General features: G+C 43.8%; 1 protein-coding gene across 5 annotated transcripts in view; it reads left to right on the top strand.

Annotated features, from left to right (window-relative positions):
- The first annotated feature begins 741 nt into the window (after nucleotides 1-741).
- The window catches only part of wls (Wnt ligand secretion mediator), a 38750-nt gene continuing 24654 nt past the window's right edge, over nucleotides 742-14837 (top strand). For all 5 annotated transcript variants that reach the window (XM_080726528.1, XM_080726527.1, XM_080726525.1 and 2 more), the window contains exon 1: nucleotides 742-988. In XM_080726528.1, coding sequence (XP_080582654.1) covers nucleotides 883-988 — 106 coding nt within the window. In that variant the 5' untranslated portion in view covers nucleotides 742-882. The remainder of the gene's footprint in view (nucleotides 989-14837) is intronic.

Here is a 14837-nt window from a genome sequence, read left to right as displayed (position 1 = left end):
TCTTGCGCACGCTTGCTCGCTCGCTCTCTCAGTCTGTTTTGTAATGTTTTTAGATCTAAAAGGAAATATTGCTGGTTTATGCGGGACTACACAGTAATATTGCGGTACTACTGTATGCCAGACTAAATGGCATGTCATCTGTTGCTGGTGGATGTGGTGGTCAGAAATGAACTGCGGACGATCAGAAATTAATGATGATTCGAATGAAATCATCCAATGGGAGTGGGCAGGAGTGGGATTAAGACATGCAACAATCCCATGCAGGGCCACAAACCAGGATTTACTGAGTCCCTGGGTAGGCCACCCGGCCTGGCGGAGATAAGCGCTCCACTGAGCACCCTTTCTATTTTTCATTTTGAATATCAATCAAACATAGTATGTATATAACCTGTGGAAAAAGATCACTATAAAATGCATGGCACATCACTTTTCTATTTGAAAAGCTGAGAGGGCATCACAGTCCCCAGTTTCGAAGACAATTATGGTCAGGATTATAATAGATCAAACCTGGGATGAGATGAGAGCACAACACATTCCTTTAAATAGCCTGCAGACTACAGGCACAACAGGGTGCTATTATAGGCATTCAATGACACAGTAACCTGCATTACCAACCTCTATTGCAATGCGGAGGCGCTCCACAGATCTTTTTCTAGTGTAGTGTTCAGTGTTGGTTGTATAGGGATAAGCAGGGTGCTATTCGGTCATGTGATTCCCCTTTTTTCCTCCTTCGAAGTTGAAAGGCAAAGCAGAGCGGTGCGGGGGCCAAGCTTCTCTTCCTTTCCTCAACCGGGAGTAGGCTGTCCGTAGATGCAGTAAATTCGTCCCTTTTCACCCTATTTTTCTCTCGCTCGGTGTGACTTTCACCAACCTTTCGCCACGATGGCGGGGGCTATTATTGAAAACATGAGCACCAAAAAGTTGGTCATTGTGGGAGTAATTCTGCTTTTGTTCCAAGCGTTTTCCTTCATGGTCGGTGGTTTGATTGGTAAGCTTCACTTTTATTATTGGTTTTGCTATGATTAAGAATCCTTTCTACAGGCAGGCGGCTGTTTAAATGCCACAACCTTGGGTGTCTATTGTGTAGAAACTAATGTTAAAAAGTTTGAAGTTCGGCGATTCCTTCCATGCCCGCATGCAGCTCTAGTCTACTATTTTCATAGGTAAGAGAGGCGACTAGCTGAAGATTAATTCAACACTTGACGTTATCTAACGAAGCAGACGGTGAAGCATTTAATTTGTATCATGCGTCACTCCAAACTGATACTTTGTTGCTTGCACCAACGCTCCCTAAAGTGTCCTGAGCGAAATCACTGCTTTGTACCACCAAGGTATTTTCCGCCACTGAGTTTTGACGCTATGCCTATGCGTGGCGTGCCAGTGCCACATTTAACTTCATTTCTGTGACTGTGAATGACTAGAAACAAACTAGGGCACTTGCTTTGAGTTGACTTCTGATGGACTGTTGTCTGTTGCAGTGAGTGCAACACGAGATATTCTCTGCATATTTTTTATTTGATGCAACCAAGAATGTTAGGCAACCCCCGTTCTCCCCCTCTATCCCTCCTGTCTCCGTCTCTCTCACTTCTCCCCTCCCAGATTATGTCTGTCTGCTCTGTGGCCCCAGGCAGCATCTCTTTCTCTACCTTTCTTTCAGTCTCCCTCTGTTTCTCCAGTTCCCTCTCAATGTATTCATTTCTTGTAGTTTGAGTTTCATATGTCCCCCCTCTCACCACACACACACACACACACACACACACACACACACACACACACACACACACACACACACACACACACACACACACACACACACACACACACACAAATATATATATAGGTCTATATACACAGACAGACAGACAGACAGACAGACAGACAGACAGACAGACAGACAAAGTACTGTACATAGGCCTATACATATAGAGGCACAGCACAAGTGCACACTGTCATAGTTGCATTGTACCTCAAGGATTGTATTATTGGCAGTTGCTGTCAGAGTATTTCAAGTACTACACAACACACACGCACACTGGAAAACAACTTTTGGATAGAAGTTAAGGCCATGTGAAAGATGCCTATCTTTACAGTGGGCTAAAGTTGGCAACCACCTTTCCCTGCCTGTGAACACCAGCCTCTCTCTCTCTCACCCCGTCTCTCTCTCACCCGATGGCTGGTGATAAATTAGCTTGTTTGGTTCGCTGCTGGCTGAGATGGTTTTAATGAAGCCGGATTCCTTTGTGTTTGCTCGGTGGCCAGGGGCGGCAGGGGTAATTGAGTAGAAAGGGGTTTGTCTCCCCCTGTTTCCCCACAAACCCAGGAACACAGCATGAGGTCAGTGGGCCAGGGGACGGCCATTATTCTGGACACACTGTGTTGGAGCCGGTGTATTGCTGGACTCTCGGGTCACCAGATAATGGAACTCCAAGGGGTTCCAGATAGCTGGCTTTAATTCGATTTGGTGTGGCCTTCTTGTCACCATGTGTGTGTTGCTGGTGTGTTTTCAGTTGGCCGTGCCAAGTTCCACTGTGCTCAAGTGATGATGCGGTCAACTCAACAGACAAACACACAAAGTTATCATAATAATAATAAAATAACTAGAAAAGATGCAATTGGAAATTGCGAGTGTGGTTGCTGACGGTTGCTGACATGACTATATTCTAATCTACAGTAAGCTAACTGTCATGTGAAGCTCGACCAATTGATTCCCTATTGATTCCCACTCCCTTTGATTCCCTATTGATTCCCACTCCCTTTGATTCCCTATTGATTCCCTATCCCGGACAGATGTCTGTCTGTTTGTCAATTTCCAATGGCAGCGGAAAAGTTACCCTAGTAATAAATAAAGTTTCCCCAGGACTATAATGTGTTGCCCTGTTGGGCAACCACACTAATAATTATACAAGAATAAATTGTATTTGTATATAACCTTCCGTACAAATCATAGCAAGAGTGCTTACTTGCCAATTCTTTTAAAGAGCTCAATCCTTTTTTGCTTTGATGTCTAACTTATCATTTAAAATGACCTGCCCATTTATTGATTGCAGGGATTCTAATCTTCATCTTCAAAATCTGGTTCAGCAGATTTATACAATTGTGTATCCTCAGTTTAGCTCTGGAAGCTAACATTATGTTCTGTAATGACTAGTCTAATGACTAGTAGTAGCATGTTTAGGATTACAAAGGGGTGGAAAAGTTCTGGTACATTTCCAGAAATAATATTTACCATGGGAACTTAAGCCCAGGAATTGTTTTAACATGGGTGGATGATGGTATAGCTGCAGCTAGGCTACCTGCCCTCTGGGCCTCATGGCTCGGCAAGGCTTATTACTTAAGTGGATATGGGCAAATATATCCGCACATATCGCTGTGTAAACATGATCATACAGTAGGTCTCTGATGCCCAATTTTCGGCCTGTAATACCTATCGTAGATGCCATCACAGGCTCACAATGATATCAAGACATTAGTTATTGCGATCCTGTGAAAGTTACAATATTTCCTTGTTAACATCCCTATTATCAATGTTTGACCCTTTTTACACCAAATCAAGGATATTGTCATGCTGATGACGATGATGATTGACTTAGTTTTATTGAATACGTTCTGACTTTCAAGAGATTAATTTATTTCATAGTCTTATAGACAATTATTCCATCATCCCATTCGGGAAGGCGTTTAGCCCCTTTCAGGCATTGTGAGGCTTCTGGGTTGGTGGTGGAAAGTATGGTTGATGCCAGTCTTTTCTACTGTATTTCTATCACTGTCAGGAGGGGGGAGAACAAGAAGAACTAGAAATACTGTTCCTACGAAACAGTGTGGGCTCGCTGCTCCCTCATTGGCCAAAGGCCCTGCCTTTGTACTGTCGGACAGTTTTTTGAGGAGAATAACCTCTAGTTTTATATAAATGTGGCTCATGCAGCTGTGCAGTGTATTAAGTGTCCCGCGAAGCTTGGCCACTGTGACCCTGAGTGTACATATACGGACAAAGCCAGATGTTGGAGCTTAATGACATAGTGAACTGTGACATAACCGTGACATCACTGTCAATATAAGAGAAGGTATGTTCAAGCATGTTCAGCAAATACTAAGAAAAGTATACAGATAGCAATTATTATTCCGCAAACATGCAGATTTTTGTGAAGACACTCACAGGCAAAACCATCACCTTGGAGGTTGAGGCAAGTGACAACATTGAAAATGTCAAAGCCAAGATCCAAGACAAGGAAGGAATTCCCCCTGACCAGCAGAGATTGATCTTCGCTGGTAAGCAACTGGAAGATGGACGCACCCTTTCTGACTACAACATCCAGAAAGAATCCACCCTCCATCTTGTGCTTCGTCTGAGGGGAGGAATGCAGATCTTCGTCAAGACTCTCACAGGCAAAACCATCACCTTGGAGGTTGAGGCAAGTGACAACATTGAGAATGTCAAAGCCAAGATCCAAGACAAGGAAGGAATTCCCCCTGACCAGCAAAGACTGATCTTTGCGGGCAAGCAACTGGAAGATGGACGTACCCTTTCTGACTACAACATCCAGAAAGAATCCACCCTCCATCTTGTGCTTCGTCTGAGGGGAGGAATGCAGATCTTCGTCAAGACTCTCACAGGCAAAACCATCACCTTGGAGGTTGAGGCAAGTGACAACATTGAGAATGTCAAAGCCAAGATCCAAGACAAGGAAGGAATTCCCCCTGACCAGCAAAGACTGATCTTTGCGGGCAAGCAACTGGAAGATGGACGTACCCTTTCTGACTACAACATCCAGAAAGAATCCACCCTCCATCTTGTGCTTCGTCTGAGGGGAGGAATGCAGATCTTCGTCAAGACTCTCACAGGCAAAACCATCACCTTGGAGGTTGAGGCTAGTGACAACATTGAGAATGTCAAAGCCAAGATCCAAGACAAGGAAGGAATTCCCCCTGACCAGCAAAGACTGATCTTTGCGGGCAAGCAACTGGAAGATGGACGTACCCTTTCTGACTACAACATCCAGAAAGAATCCACCCTCCATCTTGTGCTTCGTCTGAGGGGAGGAATGCAGATCTTCGTCAAGACTCTCACAGGCAAAACCATCACCTTGGAGGTTGAGGCAAGTGACAACATTGAGAATGTCAAAGCCAAGATCCAAGACAAGGAAGGAATTCCCCCTGACCAGCAGAGATTGATCTTCGCTGGTAAGCAACTGGAAGATGGACGCACCCTTTCTGACTACAACATCCAGAAAGAATCCACCCTCCATCTTGTGCTTCGTCTGAGGGGAGGAATGCAGATCTTCGTCAAGACTCTCACAGGCAAAACCATCACCTTGGAGGTTGAGGCAAGTGACAACATTGAGAATGTCAAAGCCAAGATCCAAGACAAGGAAGGAATTCCCCCTGACCAGCAGAGATTGATCTTCGCTGGTAAGCAACTGGAAGATGGACGCACCCTTTCTGACTACAACATCCAGAAAGAATCCACCCTCCATCTTGTGCTTCGTCTGAGGGGAGGAATGCAGATCTTCGTCAAGACTCTCACAGGCAAAACCATCACCTTGGAGGTTGAGGCAAGTGACAACATTGAGAATGTCAAAGCCAAGATCCAAGACAAGGAAGGAATTCCCCCTGACCAGCAAAGACTGATCTTTGCGGGCAAGCAACTGGAAGATGGACGTACCCTTTCTGACTACAACATCCAGAAAGAATCCACCCTCCATCTTGTGCTTCGTCTGAGGGGAGGAATGCAGATCTTCGTCAAGACTCTCACAGGCAAAACCATCACCTTGGAGGTTGAGGCTAGTGACAACATTGAGAATGTCAAAGCCAAGATCCAAGACAAGGAAGGAATTCCCCCTGACCAGCAAAGACTGATCTTTGCGGGCAAGCAACTGGAAGATGGACGTACCCTTTCTGACTACAACATCCAGAAAGAATCCACCCTCCATCTTGTGCTTCGTCTGAGGGGAGGAATGCAGATCTTCGTCAAGACTCTCACAGGCAAAACCATCACCTTGGAGGTTGAGGCAAGTGACAACATTGAGAATGTCAAAGCCAAGATCCAAGACAAGGAAGGAATTCCCCCTGACCAGCAGAGATTGATCTTCGCTGGTAAGCAACTGGAAGATGGACGCACCCTTTCTGACTACAACATCCAGAAAGAATCCACCCTCCATCTTGTGCTTCGTCTGAGGGGAGGAATGCAGATCTTCGTCAAGACTCTCACAGGCAAAACCATCACCTTGGAGGTTGAGGCAAGTGACAACATTGAGAATGTCAAAGCCAAGATCCAAGACAAGGAAGGAATTCCCCCTGACCAGCAGAGATTGATCTTCGCTGGTAAGCAACTGGAAGATGGACGCACCCTTTCTGACTACAACATCCAGAAAGAATCCACCCTCCACCTTGTGCTGCGCCTGAGGGGAGGGCAGTAAATGATTCCATGATTCCCTTGTCATGTGCATTTATTTACTGCACATGACAGGGGGGCCTGGGGTCAGGACCAACCTGATAATCAATTACAATAACCAAAGAAAAAAAATACAAAAATGTGTATTTAGTAATACAAAGTTTGATACAGTAAAAAAAATCTATTAAAAAGAGGCGGGCGCGGTGTCTCACAGAGCAGTGCATATACCATGGCCACATGCAGTATGTGCCTTGGGCAGATTCAAACCGGGATCAGCTGCATGTAAGAAGAAGGAAGGACCGGAGCTTTCTTTAAGGGCCTCACAGATGAGAGGCCGATGTTGGATCAGATCTCGTGCCCAGGGTTTATCGGTGTTCATTTCAAACGACAGCGATCCTCTGTCTTGCGACCGGGCCCGGTATATCCCGCTGTGCCAAGTGAAATATCTCAGACCATTACAAATGAGACCGACGTCTCGCGATTCTAGCCACCCACGATCTCGGGGGGGTGGTGCCATGAGAGACGTGACTAGATGAAGATTCCGCCCCCTCAAGAGGGATAAAATCAAGTGTGTTTGCCAGACCCATGAAATGGGTAGGCCTATATAAGCAAATGTCTGTCGGTCCGGGTTTTCTATATAAAGGGTATATATGATGATGACATGATGATGACATGCCTACAAAAGGCATGATGTCATAAATGATGATGACAGACAGGGGGTCTGGCACAACCAGGTTGACCTGGTCTAGTTTTTCTCTCTCTCTCTTCACGTCAGTTTAATTGCCATTTGTTTAATGTTTTGACAATGAGGGTGTTCCAGGTGATCCCCAGCTTAATGATGGAGACAAATGGTAACCAAAAGGAATATTATTTATACTAAAGGGAATCTTTCTCCAAAATAATCAATTAGGCCTACCGCATGCCAGCAAAGTCAACGAGCCAACGACCCAATTAGCGCAGAAGTCCTGCAGCTGCGGTGTTCTGACTCGCTATGCTCCAAAATCCATTTTATTACCTAATTAAATATTAAAACAGCGAAATTAAACAAATATATTCGCTATAGTCTATAACAAAGAGTCTCTCTCTCTCTCTCTGTCTGTGCCATATTTGTAGCTAATAATGCAGTATTGATACTTTTACTTAAGTAAAGAATGGGAGTATACTTTTTCCATCACTGCGCAAATTAGACTACAGAGGCGCACATGGGTATATAACGTACCTTGATTACAGGAGAAAATAATAAAATGTACTTCTTAAAATGAATTCATCATGCTTGTGCTTGTTGCTAAAAAGTAGGTATTGGCAACATGACTAGTGTATCGCATGCATGCCTTCACACGTGCAAGACAACAGCCATGTTACCATACCTTAGCATTTGCAGAACTGACGCTGCTGGCAGCCGGAGGAGGAGGACATTATGAGCGAGTGTGCAGGCCTATTCGTGGACTCTTTTTATTCTGACTTTGGTTGGTGTTATTACTGTTATGTTGATATGATTGATCTGAACCAAGCTGGACCCAGTGGATTATGTAGTCTACAAGGAAGCACGTTGGCTGTCTCACCCTGTCTGTCTGTCACAGCAATGGATTAATTGGTAGAAGTTGGTGTTACATTCTTCTTTCGTGTATCATCGTCCTTTGCACACAAGTGATAACTGCGCCATCATGACAAAACATTATAAAAACAAAGGTAGGTTGGTAGTCTTCTAGGTAGGCTACTGTGCGCACACTGGCCGCTGCTCACTTTATAGATATTATAATTATATATTCAGTTATGTTTTTGGCAAGCGAGACGCGAGATGTGATGCGCATCCAGCAAGACACGGCTGAGAGTGTCGCATCTCCAATATCATTGATTGACCAGTGTCCACTCCTAAAAAGCATCAACCAGCATTTTAACGGCAACCAGCCAGACATTAAACAGACATGAGCTTAATCAGCTAATAGCAATTATGAATGTCCAAACCTCGCCGTTGTGGGCGTGCAGTCGCAGAAAAAATATAGAATAGGGACAGGCCTAGGTTCCTCAATATCATTTAGCTGGGGACCGGGACCGGGACCCCCTGGAACTCCCCAAGGACTGGCGGTCCTCTTTGAGGACCAATGAACAAACTGACAGAACGAGAGGCGCAATGATGTGCCTGCAGCCCGCGCGTAAAAGTAATTGCCAGACCCATGAAATGGGTAGGCCTACATAAGCAAATGTCTGTCGGTCCGGGTTTTCTATATAAAGGGTATATATGATGATGACATGATGATGACATGCCTACAAAAGGCATGATGTCATAAATGATGATGACAGACAGGGGGTCTGGCACAACCAGGTTGACCTGGTCTAGTTTTTCTCTCTCTCTCTTCACGTCAGTTTAATTGCCATTTGTTTAATGTTTTGACAATGAGGGTGTTCCAGGTGATCCCCAGCTTAATGATGGAGACAAATGGTAACCAAAAGGAATATTATTTATACTAAAGGGAATCTTTCTCCAAAATAATCAATTAGGCCTACCGCATGCCAGCAAAGTCAACGAGCCAACGACCCAATTAGCGCAGAAGTCCTGCAGCTGCGGTGTTCTGACTCGCTATGCTCCAAAATCCATTTTATTACCTAATTAAATATTAAAACAGCGAAATTAAACAAATATATTCGCTATAGTCTATAACAAAGAGTCTCTCTCTCTCTCTCTGTCTGTGCCATATTTGTAGCTAATAATGCAGTATTGATACTTTTACTTAAGTAAAGAATGGGAGTATACTTTTTCCATCACTGCGCAAATTAGACTACAGAGGCGCACATGGGTATGGTATAACGTACCTTGATTACAGGAGAAAATAATAAAATGTACTTCTTAAAATGAATTCATCATGCTTGTGCTTGTTGCTAAAAAGTAGGTATTGGCAACATGACTAGTGTATCGCATGCATGCCTTCACACGTGCAAGACAACAGCCATGTTACCATACCTTAGCATTTGCAGAACTGACGCTGCTGGCAGCCGGAGGAGGAGGACATTATGAGCGAGTGTGCAGGCCTATTCGTGGACTCTTTTTATTCTGACTTTGGTTGGTGTTATTACTGTTATGTTGATATGATTGATCTGAACCAAGCTGGACCCAGTGGATTATGTAGTCTACAAGGAAGCACGTTGGCTGTCTCACCCTGTCTGTCTGTCACAGCAATGGATTAATTGGTAGAAGTTGGTGTTACATTCTTCTTTCGTGTATCATCGTCCTTTGCACACAAGTGATAACTGCGCCATCATGACAAAACATTATAAAAACAAAGGTAGGTTGGTAGTCTTCTAGGTAGGCTACTGTGCGCACACTGGCCGCTGCTCACTTTATAGATATTATAATTATATATTCAGTTATGTTTTTGGCAAGCGAGACGCGAGATGTGATGCGCATCCAGCAAGACACGGCTGAGAGTGTCGCATCTCCAATATCATTGATTGACCAGTGTCCACTCCTAAAAAGCATCAACCAGCATTTTAACGGCAACCAGCCAGACATTAAACAGACATGAGCTTAATCAGCTAATAGCAATTATGAATGTCCAAACCTCGCCGTTGTGGGCGTGCAGTCGCAGAAAAAATAAAGAATAGGGACAGGCCTAGGTTCCTCAATATCATTTAGCTGGGGACCCCCTGGAACTCCCCAAGGACTGGCGGTCCTCTTTGAGGACCAATGAACAAACTGACAGAACGAGAGGCGCAATGATGTGCCTGCAGCCCGCGCGTAAAAGTAACTAGACCAGGTCAACCTGGTTGTGCCAGACCCCCTGTCTGTCATCATCATTTATGACATCATGCCTTTTGTAGGCATGTCATCATCATGTCATCATCATATATACCCTTTATATAGAAAACCCGGACCGACAGACATTTGCTTATGTAGGCCCTACCCATTTCATGGGTCTGGCAAAAAAAAAAGGAATGCAATGGAATGTCTCTGACTTTGAGTATTACATTATATGAATAAGATATTATATATAGGGTGTCTGTCTGTCAAGTTGCACAAGGTCAATTTAGAGCCCTTATAATACACGGATAGAACAGCACTGCCCTAGCCAAATCTGCGCAGCAAAAAAAAAGACACTGCCTTGTTGCCAAAATGACTGCGCAGAAGAAGAAAAAAGAAGAAAGAACGCTATAGGCTATAACGTTTTTGAACAAGTGATTACAACAAGGGAGAGAGTAGGCTAAAGTAAAAAGTAAGTAGGCTAATAATAATAATAAAAGTGTAGGCTGTGACAGAATAGCCTACACTCTGCGCAGCCTAAAAAAGGGAGGAGCTGGCTTCATATAATCTGATGCAATCCCGTGAGCTCATTCAGACGACAATAATTGTAAAGGATTCCTACCCGATGACCCGAGAATATCAAGCTTTTTTGATATTATCGTGAGTGCTCCCGACGAGTCCCGAGGTCATAAAAAAGCTAATTAACATAATCCGATCGTGTCGGGGTACTGTTCAAGCCCAAGACCGATCCCGGGGCCGACCAAACGATTTTCCCGGGGGGTCATCCCGATATCTGATCGGGGGTCCTCGGCCCCGGGATCGGCTCAATGTGTACGGGCCTTTAAGGCCCGTACACATTGAGCCGAACTGTATGGTATAACTGTATGGTATGTGGCACTTGGTGACCCACTGAGGTGTCAAAAAAAATTGCCTCTCAAAATTCAACCCTACGTCCTTGCCGTGAGAGGTGGAAGCAGGTAATGCTGACTAACAGGGCTCTGGTAAAACATGCATGGCTAATCACCTGTGCAGCAAAATTGGCGCTTGTTGAAAGTAAAAGATCTACAAGCTCACAACGAGTCATAACTTGATCATTATGAGAATTTATATTTTCATGTGACATGAGCTTTCCGAGACGTGACACTGTCATAGACCAAGTATAAATCAGGCTCATGGACTACGTCCGTCTGTCTGTGAGTCTGCGCTTAGCCTACGTCATTCATTGGGAGAACTCTTGAAAAAACACAGAGTGACGTCATCCAATGGGAAAACCCTTGATAAAAACATAGATTGACGTCACCAACTGGGTGATGATGTCATCATCACCATTCAACACCATAGAAAGATGCAATTCTGGGAAATACCCACTAGCACCACTCCCCCATTGAACTCCTACTCGCTTGTAAAAAAACAAGAAACGGTACTTATTTTAAATTCTTGTTTGATGTCATTGTGACATCATATCATATCGACATATTAGGAATATGTGGCAAAAATATATGGCAGAACTCATTATATATTTCCCCCCAAAGGTGACGTGTTAATTGTCATGTGAAGCTCAACCAATACCCCAGCTAACACCACTTCCAGATTTTCCACACCTCAATTACACCTCATTGGCTAAGGGCCCTGCCTTTGTACTGTCTGCGACAAAACTCAAATACAATCATGCCACCTCATTGGCTAGTGGCTCTGCCTTTCTACTGTCTGCGGCGGAAAATGCCAACTGTCTGCGGCAGAAATATGCGGCGGAACTCACTCTATAAATAATGAGGATAACATAGTGAGTGTTCTCGCCTTCGGCGAGCCCACAACTAGAAATGCTGTTCCTACGAAACAGTGACTGCAGCGTGCTAACTGTCATGTGAAGCTCAACCAATACTCCAGCTAACACCACTCCTACCTAGATGTTTTTCCGCACCTCAATTGCACCTCATTGGCTAAGGGCCTTTGTACTGTCGTGGCGGAACCTGATAAATAAATAATGAAGATAACATAGTGTTCTCGCCTTTCAGGCGAGCCCACAACTAGAAAGAATGCAATTGGAAATTTGCGAGTGTGGTTGCCTATTTATTGTCTGGATAGCCAAATTGTCATGTGAAGCCCTGTTGGGCAACCACATGATTACCACTAAATTGCCTATTTATAGTCTGGATAGTTTATCTAGAAAGAAAGACTTTTAGCAAGGTTTCCCCTTCAAAGCGTGACGTCAGCACCAGGAATTTGCTGAGAAATTGCTGAGTGGGCGGGGCGTGAATGGGGCTTATTAGAAATTGAAAGTGTGGTTGCCGTTGTTGACTCTAATGGGGAGCCAATCAGAGAGGGTGAAAAGGATGACATCACGATATAGAAGATAGATAGATAGATACCTTTATTATCCCAAGGTATCGTGATGTCTGATTGGGTGAAGGGTTACATCAGATGATGTAAAATACAGTAAGTAGACAAGAACAATAGTCTGGTTGCCCTGCGGGACAACCAGACTAATGAAGAGAAGGAAGAGACTGTAGGGCTGAGAGTCTGTCTGTAGAAGGTAACCTCAGAACAGCAATGGGTCGTCATGGTTGTCATAGGGCTGATGCTGCATCCTTGTGCTGTCATGTCCTTCCTGGAGCTGGTACTTTTGCTGATGTCGGGTCTTTGTTGTGTCTTCATGTCATCGGAGCGTTGGTTTGGTGGGTGATGGAGGAGAGACTGATGATTGTCTGTTAGTAGTTTTGCTTTGAACTTGTTGGATGGTGATCACTGGTCATCAACTTTAAAGAGGCATCTATTCCTCTCTTTGATGTTGGTAGCGGTCCACTGATGAATGACTGAGTACTGTACTTTGCCAAGTAAACAGCAGTTCTGATTGATCTTTGTAAATATGCATCTTTCCACGTACATTACTAATAATAACAGTTGTCCACGATTAGAATGTCAGGCGTTACCTTATTTTGCCTTTCCTGTGATTGTCCTGTCGGTGGTCCTGTATATGCATGGGCCTGCTGTGTAATAATGGGAGTGCAGCTTTGGGCATTGTGTGTTCCTTCTGCCAGTGGAGAGCAGCATCAGTCGGCTCAGCTGGCTGTCGTTTCTCTCTTTGACACCTCTTCATCTTGGGAAAGTTATGGTATCATCCAAGGCTAGTCATTCTTCATCACCAATTCACTGAACGCAATAGCTTACTTTTAGAAGGGAGACATGTTAGGTTATTCTAAACACTGTAGTTATCATCTGTATTCTGTAACATTAAATAGCAAAGGTAGATGCAAATAGCAAAGGTTATTTTGTTCAGTGTCTGTGAACAAAATAACTACACAAATAAGCCTGTGATCACCTTCAATGTATTATCTGATGGTCCCGTAGTAGTGTGCATGAAAACACACTCTTAATCCACAGAATGGGATGGTAATGGGTTGTTATCTCTGCCAGGCCAGAATTATTGGTTTTCCTTTTGGCTCCTGTTATATTAGTTTGTCTGTTTCTCTATCCGTCCCTCTGTCCATCATTGTCTTTGAACAGTTAATCTTGGGCACCACCTGACTGGCGTGAAACTTTGTATGCACACTCCCGGGAGGCCAAGGAAGAACCTCCACTCAAAATATTTCACATCGGCGTGTTATAGCACCACATGAAGCTGATTCTTGATAAACAAATTTTACTCCTACAGATTTTTCCAAACCTCATGCAAATCGGTACACAATTATCTCTATAGTGAAGTCATGTGATCAAGACAGATTTGTCATATTTAATTCCGACTGGCTTCATGAACGTACAATCCCAGTAGCCCATGGAAGATCTGGCACCCGAAATGTGTCTGCCTGGCGGGGATCTGCGCTCCGAGGAGCACATTTTTCTAGTTAAATCTATTATCTTTTTCTTTTTTTTTTATAACGTTTCTTAGGCTACTCTAGTTCAGTGATACAGATCTAAAGTGTTGTGGGGCGATCAAGTGCCCTCTGAATTGGTCCCAAATGTACAGCACATACAATAGTTTTCAATTCCTTTTTTCATTTTCCTTGGGGTTGTGCTCGGTAGAATGTTTTTGCAGCGAGGGGCTGTTCCAGCTGTTACCTGTTAAGTGCTTTGGCCTTTGGCCTTAATAACCTCCAGAACATGGTTCACTCCATATTCAACCTACTGTACATGTATTGGTACTATGAAGTGTAATCGTATCATGCAATTGTTTGTTTTGAATTGATGCTATAGGTTGTGGAATATATTCAACTGCATTTTGTCTGTTTCACCCAGTGAAATCACAGTTAATTTAACCCGGACCATTTTTACACTCGCAGTTAAATGAACACTGAGGATTTTATTGCGTAGATTCGAAGGCATGGCCATGCACTAGTGTTTTTAAGAGGCTTGCTTAATGGGTAAAAATGCCAATTCTTTTTCAGTCTGGTTTGTTAAATTCCCTTCCATGTCAGGTTTGTTTTGTTTATCCATAAGACATTCAATCCCCTCCGTGTTCCTGTTCACATCTTTACCTCAGGGTCTTCTGTCCGGGAGGCCTAAGCAATGCTGTTTACATGATAATGATTGATTGTCTCCCAAGTGATATCCTAGGACTGGAGAATAACAGACACCAATCTCATAAAGTACACACTGTATAATGGGTGCTGGAATTTCCCTCAGATTACTTCAAAGTGAGCGAGTCTCTCCGTGAGGCATTGTTAAATGTATTCACTGGATTTAGTTGAAAAACAAAACAAAAAACAACAGTAGTTA

Source organism: Nannobrachium achirus, assembly GCF_963921795.1.
Source record: "Nannobrachium achirus genome assembly, chromosome: 5".
Taxonomy (NCBI): Eukaryota; Metazoa; Chordata; class Actinopteri; order Myctophiformes; family Myctophidae; genus Nannobrachium; species Nannobrachium achirus.
This window is presented reverse-complemented; position numbering and strand designations above follow the sequence as displayed.